The sequence below is a fragment of the Mobula hypostoma genome, chromosome 1 (genome assembly GCF_963921235.1).
Source record: "Mobula hypostoma chromosome 1, sMobHyp1.1, whole genome shotgun sequence".
Classification (NCBI taxonomy): domain Eukaryota; kingdom Metazoa; phylum Chordata; class Chondrichthyes; order Myliobatiformes; family Myliobatidae; genus Mobula; species Mobula hypostoma.
In genome coordinates this window covers 188,429,765-188,448,869 of record NC_086097.1, presented here as the reverse complement: position 1 = coordinate 188,448,869, position 19,105 = coordinate 188,429,765, and the positions used below count along the sequence as shown (strand labels likewise).

The 19,105-nt window shown below is 40.0% G+C and overlaps 1 protein-coding gene across 1 annotated transcript in view; it reads left to right on the top strand.

The window, feature by feature from the left end:
* The window catches only part of LOC134353581 (copine-3-like), a 72,817-nt gene that overhangs the window by 15,040 nt on the left and 38,672 nt on the right, over positions 1-19,105 (top strand). Inside the window, exons 2-6 of the mRNA XM_063061663.1 lie at positions 9,738-9,874; positions 10,841-11,020; positions 11,905-11,979; positions 14,161-14,232; positions 14,354-14,437. Coding sequence (XP_062917733.1) covers positions 9,746-9,874; positions 10,841-11,020; positions 11,905-11,979; positions 14,161-14,232; positions 14,354-14,437 — 540 coding nt within the window. The 5' untranslated portion in view covers positions 9,738-9,745. The remainder of the gene's footprint in view (positions 1-9,737; positions 9,875-10,840; positions 11,021-11,904; positions 11,980-14,160; positions 14,233-14,353; positions 14,438-19,105) is intronic.

Genomic DNA, 19,105 nt, shown 5'->3' with positions numbered 1-19,105 from the left:
AGTCCTCTTTTATTGTCATTTAGAAATGCATACATGCATTATGAAATGATACAATGTTTCTTTGGAGTGATATCACAGAAACACAAGACAGACCAAAGACTAACACTGACAAAACCACATAATTATAACATATAGTTACAGCAGTGCAAAGCAATACCATAATTTGATAAAGAACAGACCATGGGTACAGTAAAAAAAAAAGTTCTCAAAGTCCCGAGTCAATTGACTCCCAGGTCTCTGGTAGCAGGCGGCAAGAGGGAGAAACTCCCTGCCATAAACCTCCAGGCACTGTCAACTTGTCGATACCTTGGAAGCAGCCGACCACAGTCGACACTGAGTCCATCCGTCCGAAAACTCCGAGCTTCCGAGTCGCCTCTCTGATACCGCCTCCTGAGCACCAGCCTCTGCTGAGCGCCTTCGACCTCTCCCCGGCCGTTGAAACACGCAAAGCCGAGGATTTCGGGGCCTTCAGCTCCAGAGATTCCAGTTACCACACAGAAGCAGCAGTAGCAAAACAGTCATTTCAGAAGTTTTCCAGATGTTCCACTGTGCTCTCACGTCTGTCTCCATCAAATCAGGATTGTGCACGATCCCCCACTTGACAAGTAACAGATATTCATCACCGAAGTGGCCGCGTGCGCTGTCGTCGCGCTGCCATCTTCTCCCCCCTCCCGGGAGGATTTTGTGTCTTCAGGCTCCTGTACCACTTCCTCGATGGTAGCAATAAGAAGAGGGTATGTCCTGGGTGGTAGGGTTCCTTAATGACGGATGCTGCCTTTCTGAAGCAATGTCTTCGATAGTGGGGAGGCTACAGCCCATGATGGAGCTGGCTGAGTTTAAAACCCTCTGTGATTCTGTGCATTGGCACTTCCATACCAGACAGTGATGCAACCAGTGACAATGCTCTTGTATGTCTTTAGAAATTTGCTAGAGTCTTTGGTGATATTCTCCAATGAAATACAGACACTGATGTGTCTTTATAATTGCGTCAATATGTTACTACTGAAATGAAATATCTTTGTTTTCCCATTGAACATGTATTAATTGTTTTTAAATTCAGAATTCAACAGTTTTCTGAAAGCAAGATTGATAGCCTAACATTGCGATGAGAATTAAATATATAATGAGACAGGAATTAAACAGCCTGAAACTAGGTAGTGATCCTAAAGGAAATTGAATACAGGGGAACTTAAGCTTGCTTTCTGGATATGGAGGTGGACAGTATATGGCATCTGATGTGAATGGCAATTGAAATTAAATCTTCCCTGGTGTTGTTGAATAATGTCTAGAGCCCGATTTATTCTCAGGCATTTAACAACAGCACTACTGTGGGTCAGTTCTCCCAATTTTGCTGTGTATCCAGATATTAATGAAAAGGATTTTACACAGTAAACTGGTTTGATGTGACTTTTTTTTGAGATTTTATGCCTAGGCCATTGCTCAGTGGTGAGGCCTGGATTTATCCTATAAAAAAACTTCTGAATAGTGATTTCGTATTACTTGGTTGCATCCTAGGTAACATAATTGCAAAGCTCTTGTGTATCTGCTAAAATTGAATTACTTGATTTCTTTCTACTTGAAGTTTCACTGGATTATTATGCTCTGACTGTCACACAAGGATTAGATTTGATTCATGCTATATATTTCTGTTGGTTCACATAGAATAAATATCCAGGTTGGTTGATATTCACAGATGAGGACAGTGTGAGGTGTCACATTCTGGAAAGTCAAATCAGGCCAGAGCCAGACATGTATGGTAGGTAGTCAGAATATTTCCTGATGGTCAAAAATTAGAGGACATAGGCTTAAGTTGGAAAGGAAGGAGATTCAAAAGGGAGTTGAGGGGAAAATTATTTTTAACAACGTAGTTGACATTTGAAAGTTACTATGAAATCAGTAAAATCAGTTACTATGTTTAAGAAGCATTTAGACAGAAACTTATAAAAGGGTGCAGAGCTAATATGGGAAATGGGGTCAGTATAAGTGGGCAAAAAGATTGGTATGGGTTTAGTGAGCTAAAGAGTTTTTCTTTGATGTACAACTTGTGATAACTGAGGAGGAGTGATTGGAGATAAAGTATTAGATTTGAAGATTGTATTTGAGCTGCCATTGTGCCATTTATCATCCTTTTTTCACCCTGCATTGCTTGGACCTTTATATTTCTGTAATTTCAATCAAGTATGCAATCATTTTGATTATTGCATTTTTCCTGGATTTGTTTAGCAGTAACACTACTTCAGTAGCTCAATACAATACAGATAAAACTGAAATTTAGTTAATGCTTCATCAATGTTCACCAGTGCCCTGTGGCTGAAATATGTCTAGTCTAAAAGACTTGTATACAGGTTGAAACACTCTAGTCCAACTTTCTGTGGTCTGGTATGTTTTGAATCTGTAGTACAAATTGATGGGAATTAACTAATTCTAAGATCTGTGCTAAGAATATTAAGTAGAATTTCAAGTTTATTGTAATTCAACCATACACATGTATACCGTCAAACAAGACCACATTCCTCTGGACTAAGGTGCACGATGCAACACACACAACTCTCACATATAACACATAAAGTAATATTACCACAAATAAATGAACAAATAATAAGGTGCATATACAAGTTTAAAAAGTAAACAGTATAGCACCACTGGCATTTCATACATGATGGCACTTGGGTGGTGGGAAGGACTTCAATAGTTTTACAACCCGGTGGATGTTGGATTGTTGGATGGATGGGAGGGATCACTGACAATGCCAAGGGCCCTGCTTATGTAGCGCTCCTGATAAATATCTATGATGGTGAAGAGGACCCCGAAGATCTTCTCAGCAGTCCTCGTAATCCTTTGTAGGGACCTGTGGTCAGGTGCCCTGCAACTTCCGTATCAGATGGTGATTCAGTAGGTCAGGGCAGTCTCAATGGGGCTCCTGTAAAAATTGGTTAAAATGGAGCTGGGGGGAAGCTCACTCACCTGACTCCTCAGAGATAGGTAAATCCTCAGGGTTTGCTGGGTTATACCCAAGGTTATTGTGAGGGGCAAAAGATGGATTTGTTGTGGCCTTGACTGATGCAATTTTCATGCCCTTTCCAGTCATAAGTGAGATTTTGGAGGACTGGTGAATAGCTAATGTTGTTCCATTATTCAAGAAGGGCAGTAAGGATAATCCTGGAAACTTCTGTATATACCAGTGAGTAGGGGCATTACTGGAGAGAGTTCTTAGGGATAGGATTTATGAGCGTTTGGAAAACCATGACCTAATTAGGGCAGTTACCTTGACATTGTGCATGGCAAGCCATGTCTTACTAACTTGATTGAGTTTTTTGATGAGGTGCAGAAAGTGATTGATGAAGGCTGGAGGTCTGAGACCATTGTTCTGCAGGGATCTCTACTGGAGCCCCTGCTGTCTGCGATACATATTTTAGTACAAAGATACAGACGATATTAAGGTTGGTGATGTAGAGCATTGCAAAGGATACAGCACGGTATAGGTCAGTTACAGATGTGGGTAAAAAAAAATAGCAGATGGAGTTATCCTGGCCAAATGTGAGGTATTGCACTTTGGGAGAGCAAATGTAAAGAGACAGTATACTGTTCATGGGAAGACCCGTGACAATATTGATGTGCCGAGGGATCCTGGGGTCCAAGTCCAAAGCTCCCTGAAAATGGATGCACAGGTTGATGGGGTGGTAAAAAAAAAAGGCATAGGACATAGAACATAGAAATCTATAGCACATTACAGGCCCTTCAGCCCACAATGTTGTGCCGACCATGTAACCTACTCTAGAAACTGCCTAGAATTTCCCTAGCGCATAGTCCTCTATTTTTTTTTAAGCTCCATGTACCTATCCAAGAGGCTCTTAAAAGACCCTATTGTATCCTCTTCCACCACCGGCAGTGCCTTCCACGCACCCACCACTCTCTGTCTGGAAAAACCTAACCCTGATATCTTCTCGGTACCTAAAATGAAGGTTTCAAGCACCTTAAAACTATGTCCCCTCATGTTAGTCATTTACAACTATGCCCCCTTGTGTTAGCCATACTTGTCTTTGCAAGTTTAGGTTTTGCTGCATCTAGTTAGCTTGCATCTGGAATATTGCATTGAGTCTGGTTTCCCCATTATAGGAAGGATGTGGAGGTTTTGGAAAGGGTATAGAAGAGGTTTACAAGGATGCTACCTGGATTAAAGTGTTATAAGGAGAGGTTAGACAAGCTTAGTTTGTTTTCACTGGAGCAGTGGAAGCTAAGAAATCTGTTAGAAGATCTTGAGAAACATAGATACAGTAGGTAGCCAGTATCATTTTCCTAGTGTTGCAACATTAATACCAGAAGCCATGGATTTAATTTCAGAGAGGTTAAGTTCAAAGGAGGTGTGTGTGGCAAGGTTTTGATATGAATGCTGGCTGCCTGGAATGCGCTGCCCGGGATGGTGGTAGAGGCAAATGTGATGGAAACACTCAGGAGGCTCTTAGATAGGCACATGAATTTGCAGAGGATGATGGGAACTGGACATTGTGTAGGCAGAAGTGGTTAGTTTAGTTGGGCATTTGATGAGATCATCACAACAAAGTAGGCCAAAGAGCCTGTTCTATGTTCTCTGTTCTAATCTCAAGGTAATTAACCTATGCAATTTCTGTGATATCTGCCACCAACATTTCAGACTTGGATAAGCTTTGGGTTACGTCAGTTCTTGGAACCGTTATGTAACCTGGAGAATGTCTACACATTGATCAGAACAAGATGATTATGTTCTTTGGACCAGCTCTGGTAGTACAGATGCTCACATATTGTCCCAACCAAATTGAATCATGCAGGAAGAACAGCTGTTCAGCTGTTGTGGATGACCTCCTTCCAAGTTTCTTTCCAAAGCAAAATTACTTTAATTCAAAGCTATACTTCTATTCATCCACTGTTATGGATTCAGAATCTTTGAATTATCATGGAGTATCATGACCCTAAGAACTGCAAGGATTTTGCAGGAAGTCCAATAAGAATGAGTTGATTTTTAAAAAAAAAATTGTACAGTAACAGTTGAGATTTTATAAATCACAAATTTGTTTCAGCAGCCGGTAAGTTAAACTTAAAGAAGGGATTTTAATCCACAAATTAATGGACTTGTTTGTTGATGACAGTGACATATGTCTGGTGATACAATTTTCTGCGCACCGTTTGATGTATAAATGACTGAAAACAAACACTGCGGCAATGGTCTCCCACCTCCTTACCTACTCCCTAAAAGCATGACTGTACAGCAAACAGTCTATATGCAGTCATATTAAATTGTTGGTTATCGGCCAGAATTTGCTAATAGAAAGAGAGTTATTATGGAGGTTTTTAAGAAACATTTTAGATTTGTGAGGCACTTTATATGCTTCTAATTATTTTTATTACTTTCTGAGACTTTTTTTGAGAGCATGATTGTATGAGTGTTGGATTTGGGATAAAGATTGACTTCCATTTCTGCAAGCTCTAAAGTTATTGATGGGTCCGTTGTGGAGGCAGATATGATGGAGGCATTTAAGAGCCTCTCAGATTGACATATGAATATGCAGAGAATGGAGGCATGTGGACTATGTGCAGGGAGACGACATTAAGTAGACATCATTATCTGGCATGACGTTGTGGGCTGAAAGGCCTATTCCTATTCTGTTCTGTATCCCCAGCATTGAGGCTGTAATTTCACTGCCAGGTCCATTGGTTTGGTCACATTATTCATATTCCAGTCACCATACTCCAAAAATGGACACTCTACTCGGAGTCTATCACACCGAAAATGATTATAAATGGACAGAAAAAGGAGAAACTATTTTCTAAAAAGCGTAATAGTCCAAAGTTGGCACGTGGCCAAGTGGTTAAGGTGTCGGTCTAGTGATCTGAAGGTCGCTAGTTGGAGCCTCAGCTGAGGCAGCATGTTGTGTCCCTGAGCAAGGCACTTAACCACACATTGCTCTGCGATGACACTGGTGCCAAGCTGTATTGGCCCTAGTGCCCTTCTCTTGGACAACATGGGTAGCATGGAGAGGGGAGATCTGCAGCATGGGCAATTGCCAGTATTCCATACAACCTTGCCCAGGCCTGTGCCCTGGAAACCTTCCAAGGAGCAAATCCATGGTCTCGCGAGACTAACAGATGCCTATCATATAAGCAGTCCAAATGATACCTGAGTATTCCTGTCCCACAACTGCAGGTGGGTAGTTTCTTAGTTAATACGCTTCTGCTTCAAAGCTCCTTGTCTCCACCATTCATCATCCCTCCCTGTAACTGGATCTTGGACTTCTTAATGGAAAGACCCCAGTCAGTCCAAGTTGGCAGCATCATCTGAAGCACCATGATGCTGAGCACTGGTACCACCCCCCAGGGTTGTGTGCTCACCCTGCTGCTGTTCACGCTGCTGACTCATGACTGCTCTGCCAGATCCAGCTCAAACTGCATCATCAAGTTCCCTGATGATATTACAGTGGTTGGCCTCATCGGCAACAATGATGAGTGGACATACAGAGAGAAGGTCGAGAGGCTTGGCAAATGGTGTTAGAACAACAACTTGAGTCTCAACATGAACAAGACAAAAGAATTGATTGTGGACTTTAGGAAGGCACGGGTCAACACGCTCTATTGCACATCATTGGCTCTGTCGTGGGGAGAGAGAAGAGCACAAAGTTCCTTGAAAGCACATGACAGGCTATGTAACCTGGACCCACATCACCACCTTACTAGTCAAGAAGACACAGCAGCTTCTACACTTCCTGAGGAGATTCAGGCGTGCAAGGTGCCCTGCCCCCATTCTAACAACTTTCAACTGGAGGACCATTGGAAATGTCCTGTCTGGCTGGATCATCGTGTGGTATGGAAGCTGCAAGGCATTGGACTGCACGATCATACGGAGGACAGTAATCAGTGCTAAGCGGATCACTGGGGTTTCCCTCACCCCTATTTGCGACATTTACTTGGAATGTTGCAGATGAAGGACCCAAGCATCCTTCTACCACCCATCCTGCAGTCTCTGACCCACTACCGTCAAGAAAGAGGTACAGAAGCATCAGGCCTAGGACTGCCAGTTTGGCTAACAGCTTCTTCCCTCAGAATGCGAGACTAATGAATCCCCTATCACCATGGAGATCTTGTCACTAGGACAGTGAGCTATTTACTGTGCTGTTTACCTGTGTTGTGCTTTTCTACATGCATTTTGAATTATATTTTATAAATTAACTTGTAGTGTAATATTTTGGTTTATATGCTGTGTGTGATATACTTTGTGTGGGTGAATTGTGGTCCAGAAGCACGGTGTTTTGTTTGGTTGTATATATTGTTACGTGTCCACAGTTTCGTTTTCCTGGAAGTCCATAGTTACGTTTACTGTGGGTGTTACGTGTCCCCAGATTCATTTTACTGAGGGTCCACAGTTTCGTTTCTGTGAGCATTACCTTATGACGGTATAAAAGAAATGTGGACAGTGCTGAGAAGGAGTCGAGGAGTCGAAGGAAAGAGAGAGAGAGTGAAGACTGCACTTCGAGCTATCCGGAAACAGCTCACGATTGAGAAGGGTAAAGTCTAATGCTTACTCATACCCAAAGATTGGCTAATCAGCGGCACACTGTGCATTGTAGAGACGTGTCTGTCCTTCGTATGATCCATGGGTGTGGATTTCATGACAGTCACTTTGTGAAATCGCTCTTCATGAACTTCAGAAGAGTATTCCTCGGCTAGGATCTTCGGTAACTGCTTCTTGTTTGCTAGCCGTGGAATCTATGGAATTCGCCGTGATCGCCTTGTCACTACACTATGAATCCACAAATCTCTCCTCTCACCTATTTCATGAATTACTGGGACTCTCTGGACTGCCACTATAAGACTATGAGATTTGTTAAGAACGGGATCTATGTTTGACTATAAGGCAGCTATAGATGCATAACGCTGTTAACTTCTGTTTAAGAAAGTAGTTTGTTTTTTTTTCTATATTTTTGAATAGATGTAAATAAATATAGTGGTTTTAATATTTAAACCCAACTCAATTTGTCATCCCTTGCTGCTGGTACATTACAAAGTTGTAACAATATGTACAGTCAGATGACAATGAACTTGAATGGTGTTGTTGGACAGGGACACTTGGGAGTCAGTGATCTTTGTTAAATGAGTTTGCTGGGTGCAGTTGATGTCTCAGGAGGTGTGATGTCACTGTCACTGGTAGAGGGACTTGATATTCAAACATTTTTTTTACCTCAGATGGTCAAAAGTTGTGCAGGAGCACAAAAGGTGAATATGAATTTTTATCAGCTATATCATCAAATGTAGGAAGTGGTCTCTTCATGATTCTTTATAGTATGTGTTTCAATCAGCCAGAGTTCCACAGCATCCTCATACGTAACTGGGCTGCATGTTTCAGGCTCTCAGAGTTGTTATAATTGGGACCATCTTGAAAAAAGATATCCAACAGTGGAGACCTTTTCTGCCTATGACAGGGAAAGCAATTGTCGGGGTCGTCTACATTCACCACCTCATAGATACTGAAGAGCTGCTTTTTGAACCAAAGTATGAATTTGATCGTCCGAAAGGCACACTGGACATGATATGTACCATGGCAGTTCCAAGAGGACTGGGAGGAGCTGCTCCAATTAGTGCATGATTCACTTATTTGACATTACTAAAGTCTTGTACTCTCAGTCAGCAGTTTTGCGGAGAACTGTTCTCATATTCGGCTGCTGGTGAAAATTCATCTTTTTGTGTTTGCTGCATGATGATTTGCAAGCACTTGAAACCTTCTACAAAATTACCGTGGACAGCATTCTGACTGGCTGCATCACTGTCTGGTGTGAGGGGTGGGGGGAGGGCTACTGCACAAGATCGAAGTAACTTGCAAAATTAGTCAGCTCCATCACGGGTACTAGCCTCCATAGTGTCCAAGACGCCTCAAAGAAGTGATGTCTGGGAAGGCAGCATCCATCATTAAGGACTTCCACCAGCCAGAATATGCCCTCTTCTCATTGTTACCATCAGGAAGGAGGTACAGAAGCGTGAAGGCACACACTCAGTTATTCAGAAACAGTTCTTCTGCTCTGCCACCTGATTTCTAAATGGACATTGAACCCATGAACACTACCTCACTACTTTTTTATTTCTGTTTTTTTTTGCACTGCTTATTTTAATTTAACTATTTAATAGACATGTATTTACTGGAATTCAGTTTTTCTCTATATATTTATCACGTATGTCATAGTACTGGTGCCATAAAGTTAAAACAATTCACGACATTTGCCGGTGATGTTAAACCTGATTCTGATCCTGATCTAAACAATTGGTTCAAAAGACAGTCCGTTTTAATGCTGATATAAGTGAAACATGGCTGTCATTATTCTGACACGTTTTTTCAACTTTCATTATCAAGTTGCACCTCCCCTTCAATGAGCTCCCAGCTGGTGTGGAATTGATTTCTGGGACAAATGGGTGTTTGAATCCCAGTTCATAATCATCTCATTCAGTGAAACAGAGAATGTTCAATCTGAAAGAAAAAAGGTTCTGATTATTTCTGATAGAAGTTAACATATTACTGTTACAAAATGTGCTCCATATTTTAATCATGTACTTAAAAAGAGGACTGAAGTTCACAAAGACTTAGTAATGGTAAATTCAATTCCCAAGAGGCGGATGGTCATTATCATGTTTATTATGCAGCCATTTATCTTTTAATAAATTTTTGATAAAGCTTCAATTATGTATTTATAATATACAAGATATTATAATGTGTGTTGCAGGTTTACAGATGGCAGATTGTGTGAGTAAGGTGGAACTAAGCATTTCCTGTGAAAATTTACTTGATAAAGATGTTTTCTCTAAGTCTGATCCACTCTGTGCACTCCTGTTAAATACTGGTGGAAATCAGTGGGTTGAGGTAAGGAGTATTTTTATACTTTTTTATATATAATGGATGCACATTCTAAAGAAAATTATTAGCATTTACCTTTATTTATGTAGATTGCTAACCATGTAAAAGTGATACAGGCTTATTTTTTAGCCAGCTGTTAATTAGAAAGACTGTACAATAGACTACAGTGATAGAAGGCATGTCTGTGTGTTTGCAGCTGCATTTTAAAATTGATTATTTACTTCACGTTGGAAATGAAAATGTATTAAAATATGCACATTGGACACTAATGCTACATCTTGAATTTCAGTAGTTTTACTTCCCACTTTTCACCGATATTTATACAAAAGCTACGCTTTTGAGCTTTTACTGATTCAAGATTTCAGACTGTTTAATTTCCTCTCCTGTACACAAGTATAAGGAGAATGAAATAAATGTTACTCTGGATCCGATGCAGCACGAAAGATAAAGAACACAATAATAAAACTAACAACATGTAAGAAATATAAATACGTAAGGTAGTTTATATGCATAGATTGACTGTATGTCCATAAGGTGACTGGCAGGAAATAATAAAGTAGTGGCAGAGTTAGTTGGTGGAAGTGTTGATCAGTCTTATAGCTTGGTAACTGTTATTGATTCTGGTGGTCCTGCAATGGGCAATTTTGACTACCCATTGTAGAGCCTTCCTGTCCACTCCAGGCCAGTTTTTGTTCCAAACAGTGATGCAGCTTGTTAGAATGCGCCCTCCTGCATATCTGTAGAATGATGTGAGTATGGATCTGCAGCTGGCCTTGCCAGAAGATCATGCTAATATCTTGCCTTTGAATTGATCTGATATGTGATTGTTGCTTAGGTCTTTTACTGAAGTTGCAACTAGTTTGAAACTTGTGTTACTGCTTATTTTTTTTTCCTCTCTTCCTTGATGGATTTCAGATTGCATATTCTGATGTGTAAGTAATTGAATAGTTCATTGATCTTTGTCTTTCCTAGATTGGTCGTACAGAAATGGTTAAGAATTGCCTCGATCCAAAATTTTCTAAGAAATTTCTGATTGATTATTATTTTGAACAAGTCCAGAAGTTGAAATTTGGCGTCTATGATATTGATAATGAAACTTTTGATCTGGGTGATGATGACTTTCTGGGAGAATTTGAATGCACCTTGGGTCAGGTAAATGCAATTATTTTGTTTATTTATTCTTTAAACTACTCAAGTGGATTAGGTTCAGATGAAGAGTCTTGGATCTGGAGTTTAAGCTCAGTTTCTCATTTCTCAGATGCTACCTGACCTGCTGAGTGTTTCCAGCATTTTATTTTAATTTCAGGTTTGCAGAATTTGAAGCATTTAAAAAAATATATATTAATGTAAGCGATTGAATTTGTATTTAGGGCCAATCAATGAAGGACTTCTATTTTATTAAGTTAATGCAAGAAATGTTATCAATACTCTAAGATTTATATAATGAAGTTTTAAGATATGCTATTTTTTTAACTATAAATCCCTTCTCTGTTGACAGAGGGTGGTATATCTTAAAAGTGGTATTTATATAGCTATAAAATAATTTTATTTTTACTATTCTGGTTTTTTAATGATTTCAAGTTAGAACCTCAAAGAAATTGGTAAGAAAATGGGTCAGTAGCATGACATTGGATGCCTAGTGCACTGGTGCGGAATATGTGAAGATTTTGGAGGAATCCTAATGGAGTACGTGGTAATCAGAACCCTTGTATTTCTAGAAATACTGATTTGTTTATGTTATCTTCAAAGTCAATTTGTATATCAAGAAACTCATTTCCAGTTGGTAGCATTAAATATTCAACATTGGTGCATTGTACTACTCTTCCTCTGATACTGCAACAGAATTTCAAAGACAATGTGTAGAAGCTAATCTATGTGAACATTTTGAGCTCCTGCCGTGGCTAAGTTTCAAATAAATACATCTGCTTGAGGAAAATCCACTTTTGAGGAAAATTGGATCACCTTTTAATTTAGTTTATTTTCTTGGATCTTATACTTTTGACAATATGTTAATACAAACTTGAATTCTTTCACAGATTGTCTCCAGCAAGAAATTGACCAGACCTCTAACGCTGCACAATGGGAAAGCGGCAGGAAAAGGAACAATCACGGTACAGACTCAAATCTTGCTAGAGATTAGTGATCAACTCCAAAATTAATGATGCTCTGTTTTACTGCTGGTATTCTTCATTCAAACTGGCCTTAATGCTGGTTCCTTGGAAAAATTCAGGGTCAGGTTGGTTATCATGTTATTTCAGGACATTTGGGTCCCTTTGCCAATTGGTAAAAGGTTAGTTGTGTAAGAAATTTTTTTTTATTACTAACATTAATTGTGCATTAAACGCAATCACCTAGCAAATAAAGAAGAAAATTTAAGTGAGAAGGGCCAAAACCTTTAAAAGTGTTGCATTAACAATATTTTAAGGAAGTTGTTTAGCTATGAAGTAGAGTGGAATGCTCTTTATAAGGACCAGAGTCGTTGATCATATTACCATCAGGGATTAGCAGTGATCTCTATACATCATCACATCATTTGTTTTTACTTTACAAAAGCCATTGGCATCCTCAAACACAAGGCTCTATAGAGCATCCTGAATTTTGACTGCTCAAAGAAATTCACCCCCATCGTACATCAAGTTGTAATCTTAACCAATACGTTTACAGCAGACACAATCTTCACACAGACTGTTGTCAAACTCAGTATTACCCTTTCTATTTCATTGAAATGTGTGTTTCATCCAGATCTGTTCTAATCTGTTGGACAGATAAAATGCATTTTATGACTGAAGTAATAATATGCAAACAAGGCTTGTGTGTATGGGTGCTTTTGCAAGCTGACCTGTCAAGTGGTTGTCTACTTGCTCACAGAAGCTTTTGAGAGAAAATGGGTTATGTGCCTAAGGCGTTAAAATGTGGAATACTTTCCATATCTTGAGCACCATCTCACAATTAAGGCAGGCATCAGTAATTAAATTCACCACCATCTATTCCAAGGCCATAATAAAAGATTCAAGGATGTTCTCAATGCCTCTGTTTTTTTTAAAGATCCCCAAATGCTTCATGGGAATCACTAGTCCATGACTGTTAACAATAGAGGAGGAGTACTTGGAGTATTGTTGAGAACCTTGAATCTATTCACTGGAAGTGGCAGTTAAATCAGCCAAAGGAGTGCACTGTGGCCTGCCAAGCTGCCCACCTGCTTTATCTCCTCCTCCATCTGTGCAACGGCTGTTGAATTTACTTCAGCTTCATCAACCACCTCTGCTCCCTCTCCCTGGGGGTATAATTCTCTACCTCTAAGACCATAAGATATAGGAGCAGTAGTAGGCCATTTGGCCCATTGAGTCTGCTCCGCCATTCAATCATGGGCTGACCTAATTCTTCCAGTCACCCCCACTCCTCTGCCTTCTCCCCATACCCTTTGATGCCCTGGATAATCAAGAACCTATGTATCTCTGCCTTAAGTGCACCCAGTGACTTGGCCTCCACAGCCACTTGTGGCAATAAATTCTACAGATTTACCACCCTCTGACTAAAGTAATTTCTCCTCATCACATCATGTTCTAAATGGACATCCTTCAATCCTGAAGTCATGGCCTCTTGTTCTTGACTTGCCTATCATGGGAAATAACTTTGGTATCTAGAATCTGTTCAGGCTTTTTAACATTCAGAATGTTTCTATGAGATTTCCCTTTCATTCTCCTGAACTCCAGGGAATACAACCCAAGAGCTGCCAGGCGTTCCTCATACGGTAACCCTTTCATTCCTGGAATCATTCTCGTGAATCTTTTCTGAACCCTCTCCAATGTCAGTATATCTTTTCCAAAATAAGGAGCCCAAAACTGCACACAATACTCCAAGTGTGGTCTCAGGTGTACAACCTCTTCTGTTGTTTCACACCAGGCCTGGTTCTTGATGTCTTCTGTAGCAATGATAAAGTAACTTTGTGAAGCAACTTAGGGTAATGTGGATGCAACAATGCATTTATGTTAGAAGGGCATTACGCAGCCAAGCACTTGTATCCTGTTCTATCGGTTGAATTCCTGACCTCTCTACTTTGTGAGGAAGAGCTGAATGGAGAGGAGAGTAGTTTGGAGGCCATGCCTGAATTTATCTTCCATTTAATCAAATGATGAGTAGTACAGCGGGTTGTCTGGGAATAGATTTTCTGAATTAACTCTAAAGTGCATTCATCCTGGAGCCAAAAGATTTATTAATTGATTAATCTAAAGTAAGAAGATTGAAAGCTAATGTGCCTTTTTAGTAAATTTCATTGGCTTTGCTTTCTCTAGATTTTTGCAGAAGAAGTAAAAGATAACCGAGTGGTTAACTTTGAAGTTCAAGCTCGTAAACTAGATAAAAAGGTAATGCACAACTTTTTATAAAAACACATTGCTAATAAGTTCTTCTGGAAGATATAATTTACAGTGTGAAATTTTATATTCAGAAATAATATGCAGTGTTTGGTTTTATTTGGGATTCTAGGACTTTTGGGGAAAATCAGATCCTTACCTCGAATTCTGTAAACAGACATCTGATGGAAAATGGCAGATGGTGCATAGGACAGAGGTGAGAGGTATTTTCTGAAAGACTTTGCAATAGAAGACATTCCATATCAATATACAGTATATGATCACACTTCATGGAATGTCCTCATTATGTACGAATGATTATAGTTTATTGTGTTTACTCAAAATCTTTTTTACTGATCTTATTACCATTCAAGGTTAAGGTTCATATCAAAGTACAATTGCTTCTGTTTGAAATAAATTAGGCTATTACTATTTCAGTGAGAGATAAACACGATATTAGTAGGTATCATAGTCTACCTTTGCAATAGATTTTTAAAATGATGTTTTGGTGTTTTTCATTCTCTTTAGAAGAGCCTGGATTGCTAAGCCACAGAGAATGAATTGATTGGTGATATCAACTTCATGATAGATTACTACTTTAAGATGGCCTACTTTCTACTCTCTCTGAACCTCTTGTGCCCTCCACTTTCGTGACAGGGCAGAGCTTGACCAACTCTTTCCCCATCGATCCGGACCATTTACAAACAGCTGAGTATCCTCTGAAGGTTTTCCTTGCCCAAGGGATGTGTTTGGATTATGGAAGGAGTTGGAACAACTGAAGATTCTAAAGCAGTATAAAATGTCTGCTTCCCCAAACAGCATTCATGTGTTTAATTACATTGGGAAAATTATAAACTCCTAATTTAGTCTTTACTTTTCTTCCCTGGAAAATGCAATTCTCCCACATAAAATTCTTCTTTTCATATTAATGATATTCCTGTGTAAGCAAAATGGATATGTTTAGGAAACATACAATATCATTTAAGCTTTTAAGTTCTTAGTCTAACCTTTAGAAATCAGATATTTCCTTTGCATTATCAGCATAAATTAATTTGAATACAGGTTTCCTCCGCCATCTGAAGGTAGAGTGTTCCTATGAAATGGTTCGTAAGCCGAAATGTCGTAAAGCAAAGAAGCAATTACCATTTATTTATATGGGAAAGATTTGTGAGCGTTCGCAGACCCAAAAATAACCTATCAAATCTTGCCAAATAACACATAAAACCTAAAATAACAGTAACATATAGTAAAAGCAGGAATGATATGATAAATGCACAGCCTATATAAAGTAGAAATACTTTTCCACAATCATTACTGAACTGTTCTCTGTAGCGAAAATCTCACGCAAGCGCTGTTGGCAAAAACACGGTGCAAACGCTCTCCAGTGACCTTTAAGCTGCCAAATCATACCAAATAACACGTAAAAATACACAGCCTATATAAAGTAGAAATAATGTATGTACAGTGTAGTATCACTTACCGGAATTGGTTCAGTGCCGAGCACACCGATGATGGTGTATTAGACTGAGTCGTCGCAGGTTGGGTGGTGCAGTGGCCCCCACCCTTCAGGCCGCCGACAGATACCGAACCGTGAAGCATGCAGGGGTGCAGCAGTAACCAGGAGGCATCCAGCACATCTTTACAAGAAAAGCCGAAATAAACATGCTAATTAATTACATGTCGAGCAGCACCTAATTAATTAGCATGTTTATTTCGGCCTTTTTCTTAAAGATGTGCTGTGTGCCTCCCGGCTACCGCTGCATTCTCCGCGAATCGCGGGGTGGTGGGACACTGGGGTGTCATCTCGTCGTCTGTTTCCATTAGAGCAGGCAGCTCATCTTCTCCTATGACTACCTGCCTTGATGTCGAAGGTCAAGGTTCATCGTCTGCTGTGGCTGATGCGGAAGGCTTGCTTGACTGCTGAGCCTCGCGCATTTTTCTATCACACAGTTCTTTATAAGGACTCAAACCATCCTGCAAATATCCCCTAAACCTATGTACCCTTTCAAAATTAAAGTCGTACTTTATCATTGCAGCGAAAATCTCACGCAGTCACTTTCAGCCCGTTCGCTACTGCATTCGGTTTCGATTGTTATCCTTTCCTCTTCCAATTGCATCAGCTCTTCATCTATCAGTTCTTGGTCATGGGATGCCAAAACCTCTTCAACATCATGTTCGTCAACTTCCACAAGCCAAACTCACTTAGTCCTTACTTCGTTCACCACAATCAAAACGCTTAATTATGTCTAGTTTTACGCTAAGTGTAACACCCTTACGAGCTCTTTTAGGCTTTTCCAATACCTTAGAACTCATCTTGCAAACGAATGCTCACAGGCTCGTGTTAAAGCAACACCGGCAAGAATGCAGTTCCGAATCCGGGGAGAGCAGCTGCTCGGGGCGCGCGCTGCTTTTTATCGTGTGCTGATTTTTTCACGTGCTGATTTTCTCCATGTGCTGCTTTTTTCTCGTAACAGTGAAAACAGCTTCTGAAAGCGAAAACAGGGTACTAATGTAGGTCTTTCATAACAGTGAGGTTTCGTAAAGCGAACGTTCGAAAAGCGGGGGACACCTGTACTTGGTGGTGGTATAACCCACAGAAATATTGGCACTAATCATTGCATCTCTAGTTAGGGATGTCTTCTGATAGAGCTTCATGGAAGTATCATCAGATTAAGGTAGATATTATGCTAAAGATGATGACAGGAGGAGTAATGGCTTGATTTTTAAATGCTTAAAATGTTTAAAAATCCTCAAAAAGTTAAATGTTATTGGAGGCGTTGAACTAGGAGGAACGGAGTCAAACCTAATATGGTTTAGAGTAGTGGTCACCAACCTTTTTAAGCTCAAGATCCCCTACCTCGACCTCAGTGAAAGGCAAGATCTACCTACTAAATCATTTAGAGAAAAAACAGCTCAGATTGTACTTCCAATTGGAGACCTTTTATTTGGGTGAATTGTATTTGAATTACACAAAATACGTTTGTCAAACTTTCAAATTAATTCAAACAAGAAAACACTGTAACTAGCATATCAAACAGGCCATAGCTGTCTTTCTTTAAGAATATTACAATACTTCACATTTTTAGTTCTAAGTTTCATTATTTAATTTTCTTTCAACACAAAATATAAATGAATAAAAATTGACTGTTGCACTCTGTGTGTTGACTGATGCTGAATACTTTCTGCTAGTTCCCTGAAATTTGGCTCATAACTACAGACAGCCAGTCTGAGAAAGTTTGTGAGGTGTAGGGTTGCCAACTGTCCCGTATTCCCCCCGCTAAGGTAGAACGTTCCCATGAAACCTTTCGTGCCGAAATGCTTTATGCCGAAGAAGCAATTACCATTAATTTATATGGAAAAAATTTTGAGTGTTCCCAGACCCAAAAAAATAACCTACCAAATCATACCAAATAACACATAAAACCTAAAATAACAGTAACATATAGTAAAAGCAGGAATGATATGATAAATACACAGCCTATATAAGGTAGAAATAATGAAAGTTAAGCCAAAACCAAAAATATGGCACATCACGCATGCGCACACAAGTGCCCGCGCAAGGCTTCGTGGTCATGGTAGTCTTTCTCAGGGTAAACACAAATGTCCCGGGATCTGACTGCTACTTTTGTCCGTTATTTGGGAGTGAGAAAGTCGGCAACCCTAGTGAGGTGTCTGTCAGTAAGTCAGCTCCTGTACTTAGATTTAATAATTTTCATCTGTGAAAATGCAATTTCACATAGATAACTTAACACTGACTTTTATTGCTATAAAAGCAACGCACACACCGCGCACTGCTGGGGCCCCATCAGTAGTAATTGCCACCAGTTTATGAATGGGGTTGTCATTTTCATGGATATATTTTTTAAACTCATTGTAAATATCCTCACCTCTCGTTCTTTCCTTTAATTGCAAAAGAGTGAGGAAGTCCTCCTTTGTTGTAAAATCCATTCTGACAAATACAGCAAGCTGAGCTGTTTGCATTACATCCAGGGATTCATCGAACTGTAGTGAAAAATATCCATGTCCTCTGACAGTGACTCTACCCCCCTTGTCACTGTCGCAGGGCCAAGTGGTATATTATGTATTGCGGTTGTGATGCCATTTTTGTTTTTAAAGTCATTTAAAACAGCCTCTGCGGTAATGGCCATTGCTTCCTTGAATAAATCACCATCTGTAAAAGGCTTCTTGTGTTTAGCCAAAAGGTGACTTACACGAAATGATTCTTCAATAGCAGCCCTATATTGAGCAGCACGTTTTGTGAAAAACGATAGCTGGGCCTTCAACCCCGATTTCAGCTCCTCAACTTTCCTGGCACGAATTGCACTCTTTGGTGGGTAGGTGTCTTTAAATTCCTGGTGATTGATGTGGTGGTGCCGCTCCAGATTCCCTCTTTTAGTCAGTGCTTGTGTTTGGCGGCACAGCATATACACACACTTGTCTTTCACCAAGGTAAATAGAAATTCCTCTTCCCATTCTGGATGGAATTTGTATGTTTTCACCTTCTTTCCTGGAGCCTCCGCTATGCTATCAGGATATCACGAGCGATTGCCGATTGTGTCGCCTCTGATCTGAGCCCACATTCACCTAATTAATTAGCTTGTTTATTTCAGCTTTTTTTCTTAAAGATGTGCTGTGTGCATCCTGACTACTGCTGCACCCCTGCATGCTTCGCGGCCCAAGGGTTGGGGACACTGCCGTATATTGATGTTTGCGACAGTCTGTACTGTTACCTAATCTAATTGGTCACTTTGATGCAGCACAGGCTATGCTGAAAATGCGGTGCACAGCGGGGGAACTACACACATGCACACTGGGCAGAAAGAACGGAACTAAACCCCCGCAACCCGGAAACAATCTCTCTTTACAAACAGCTTTTTAGTGAAAA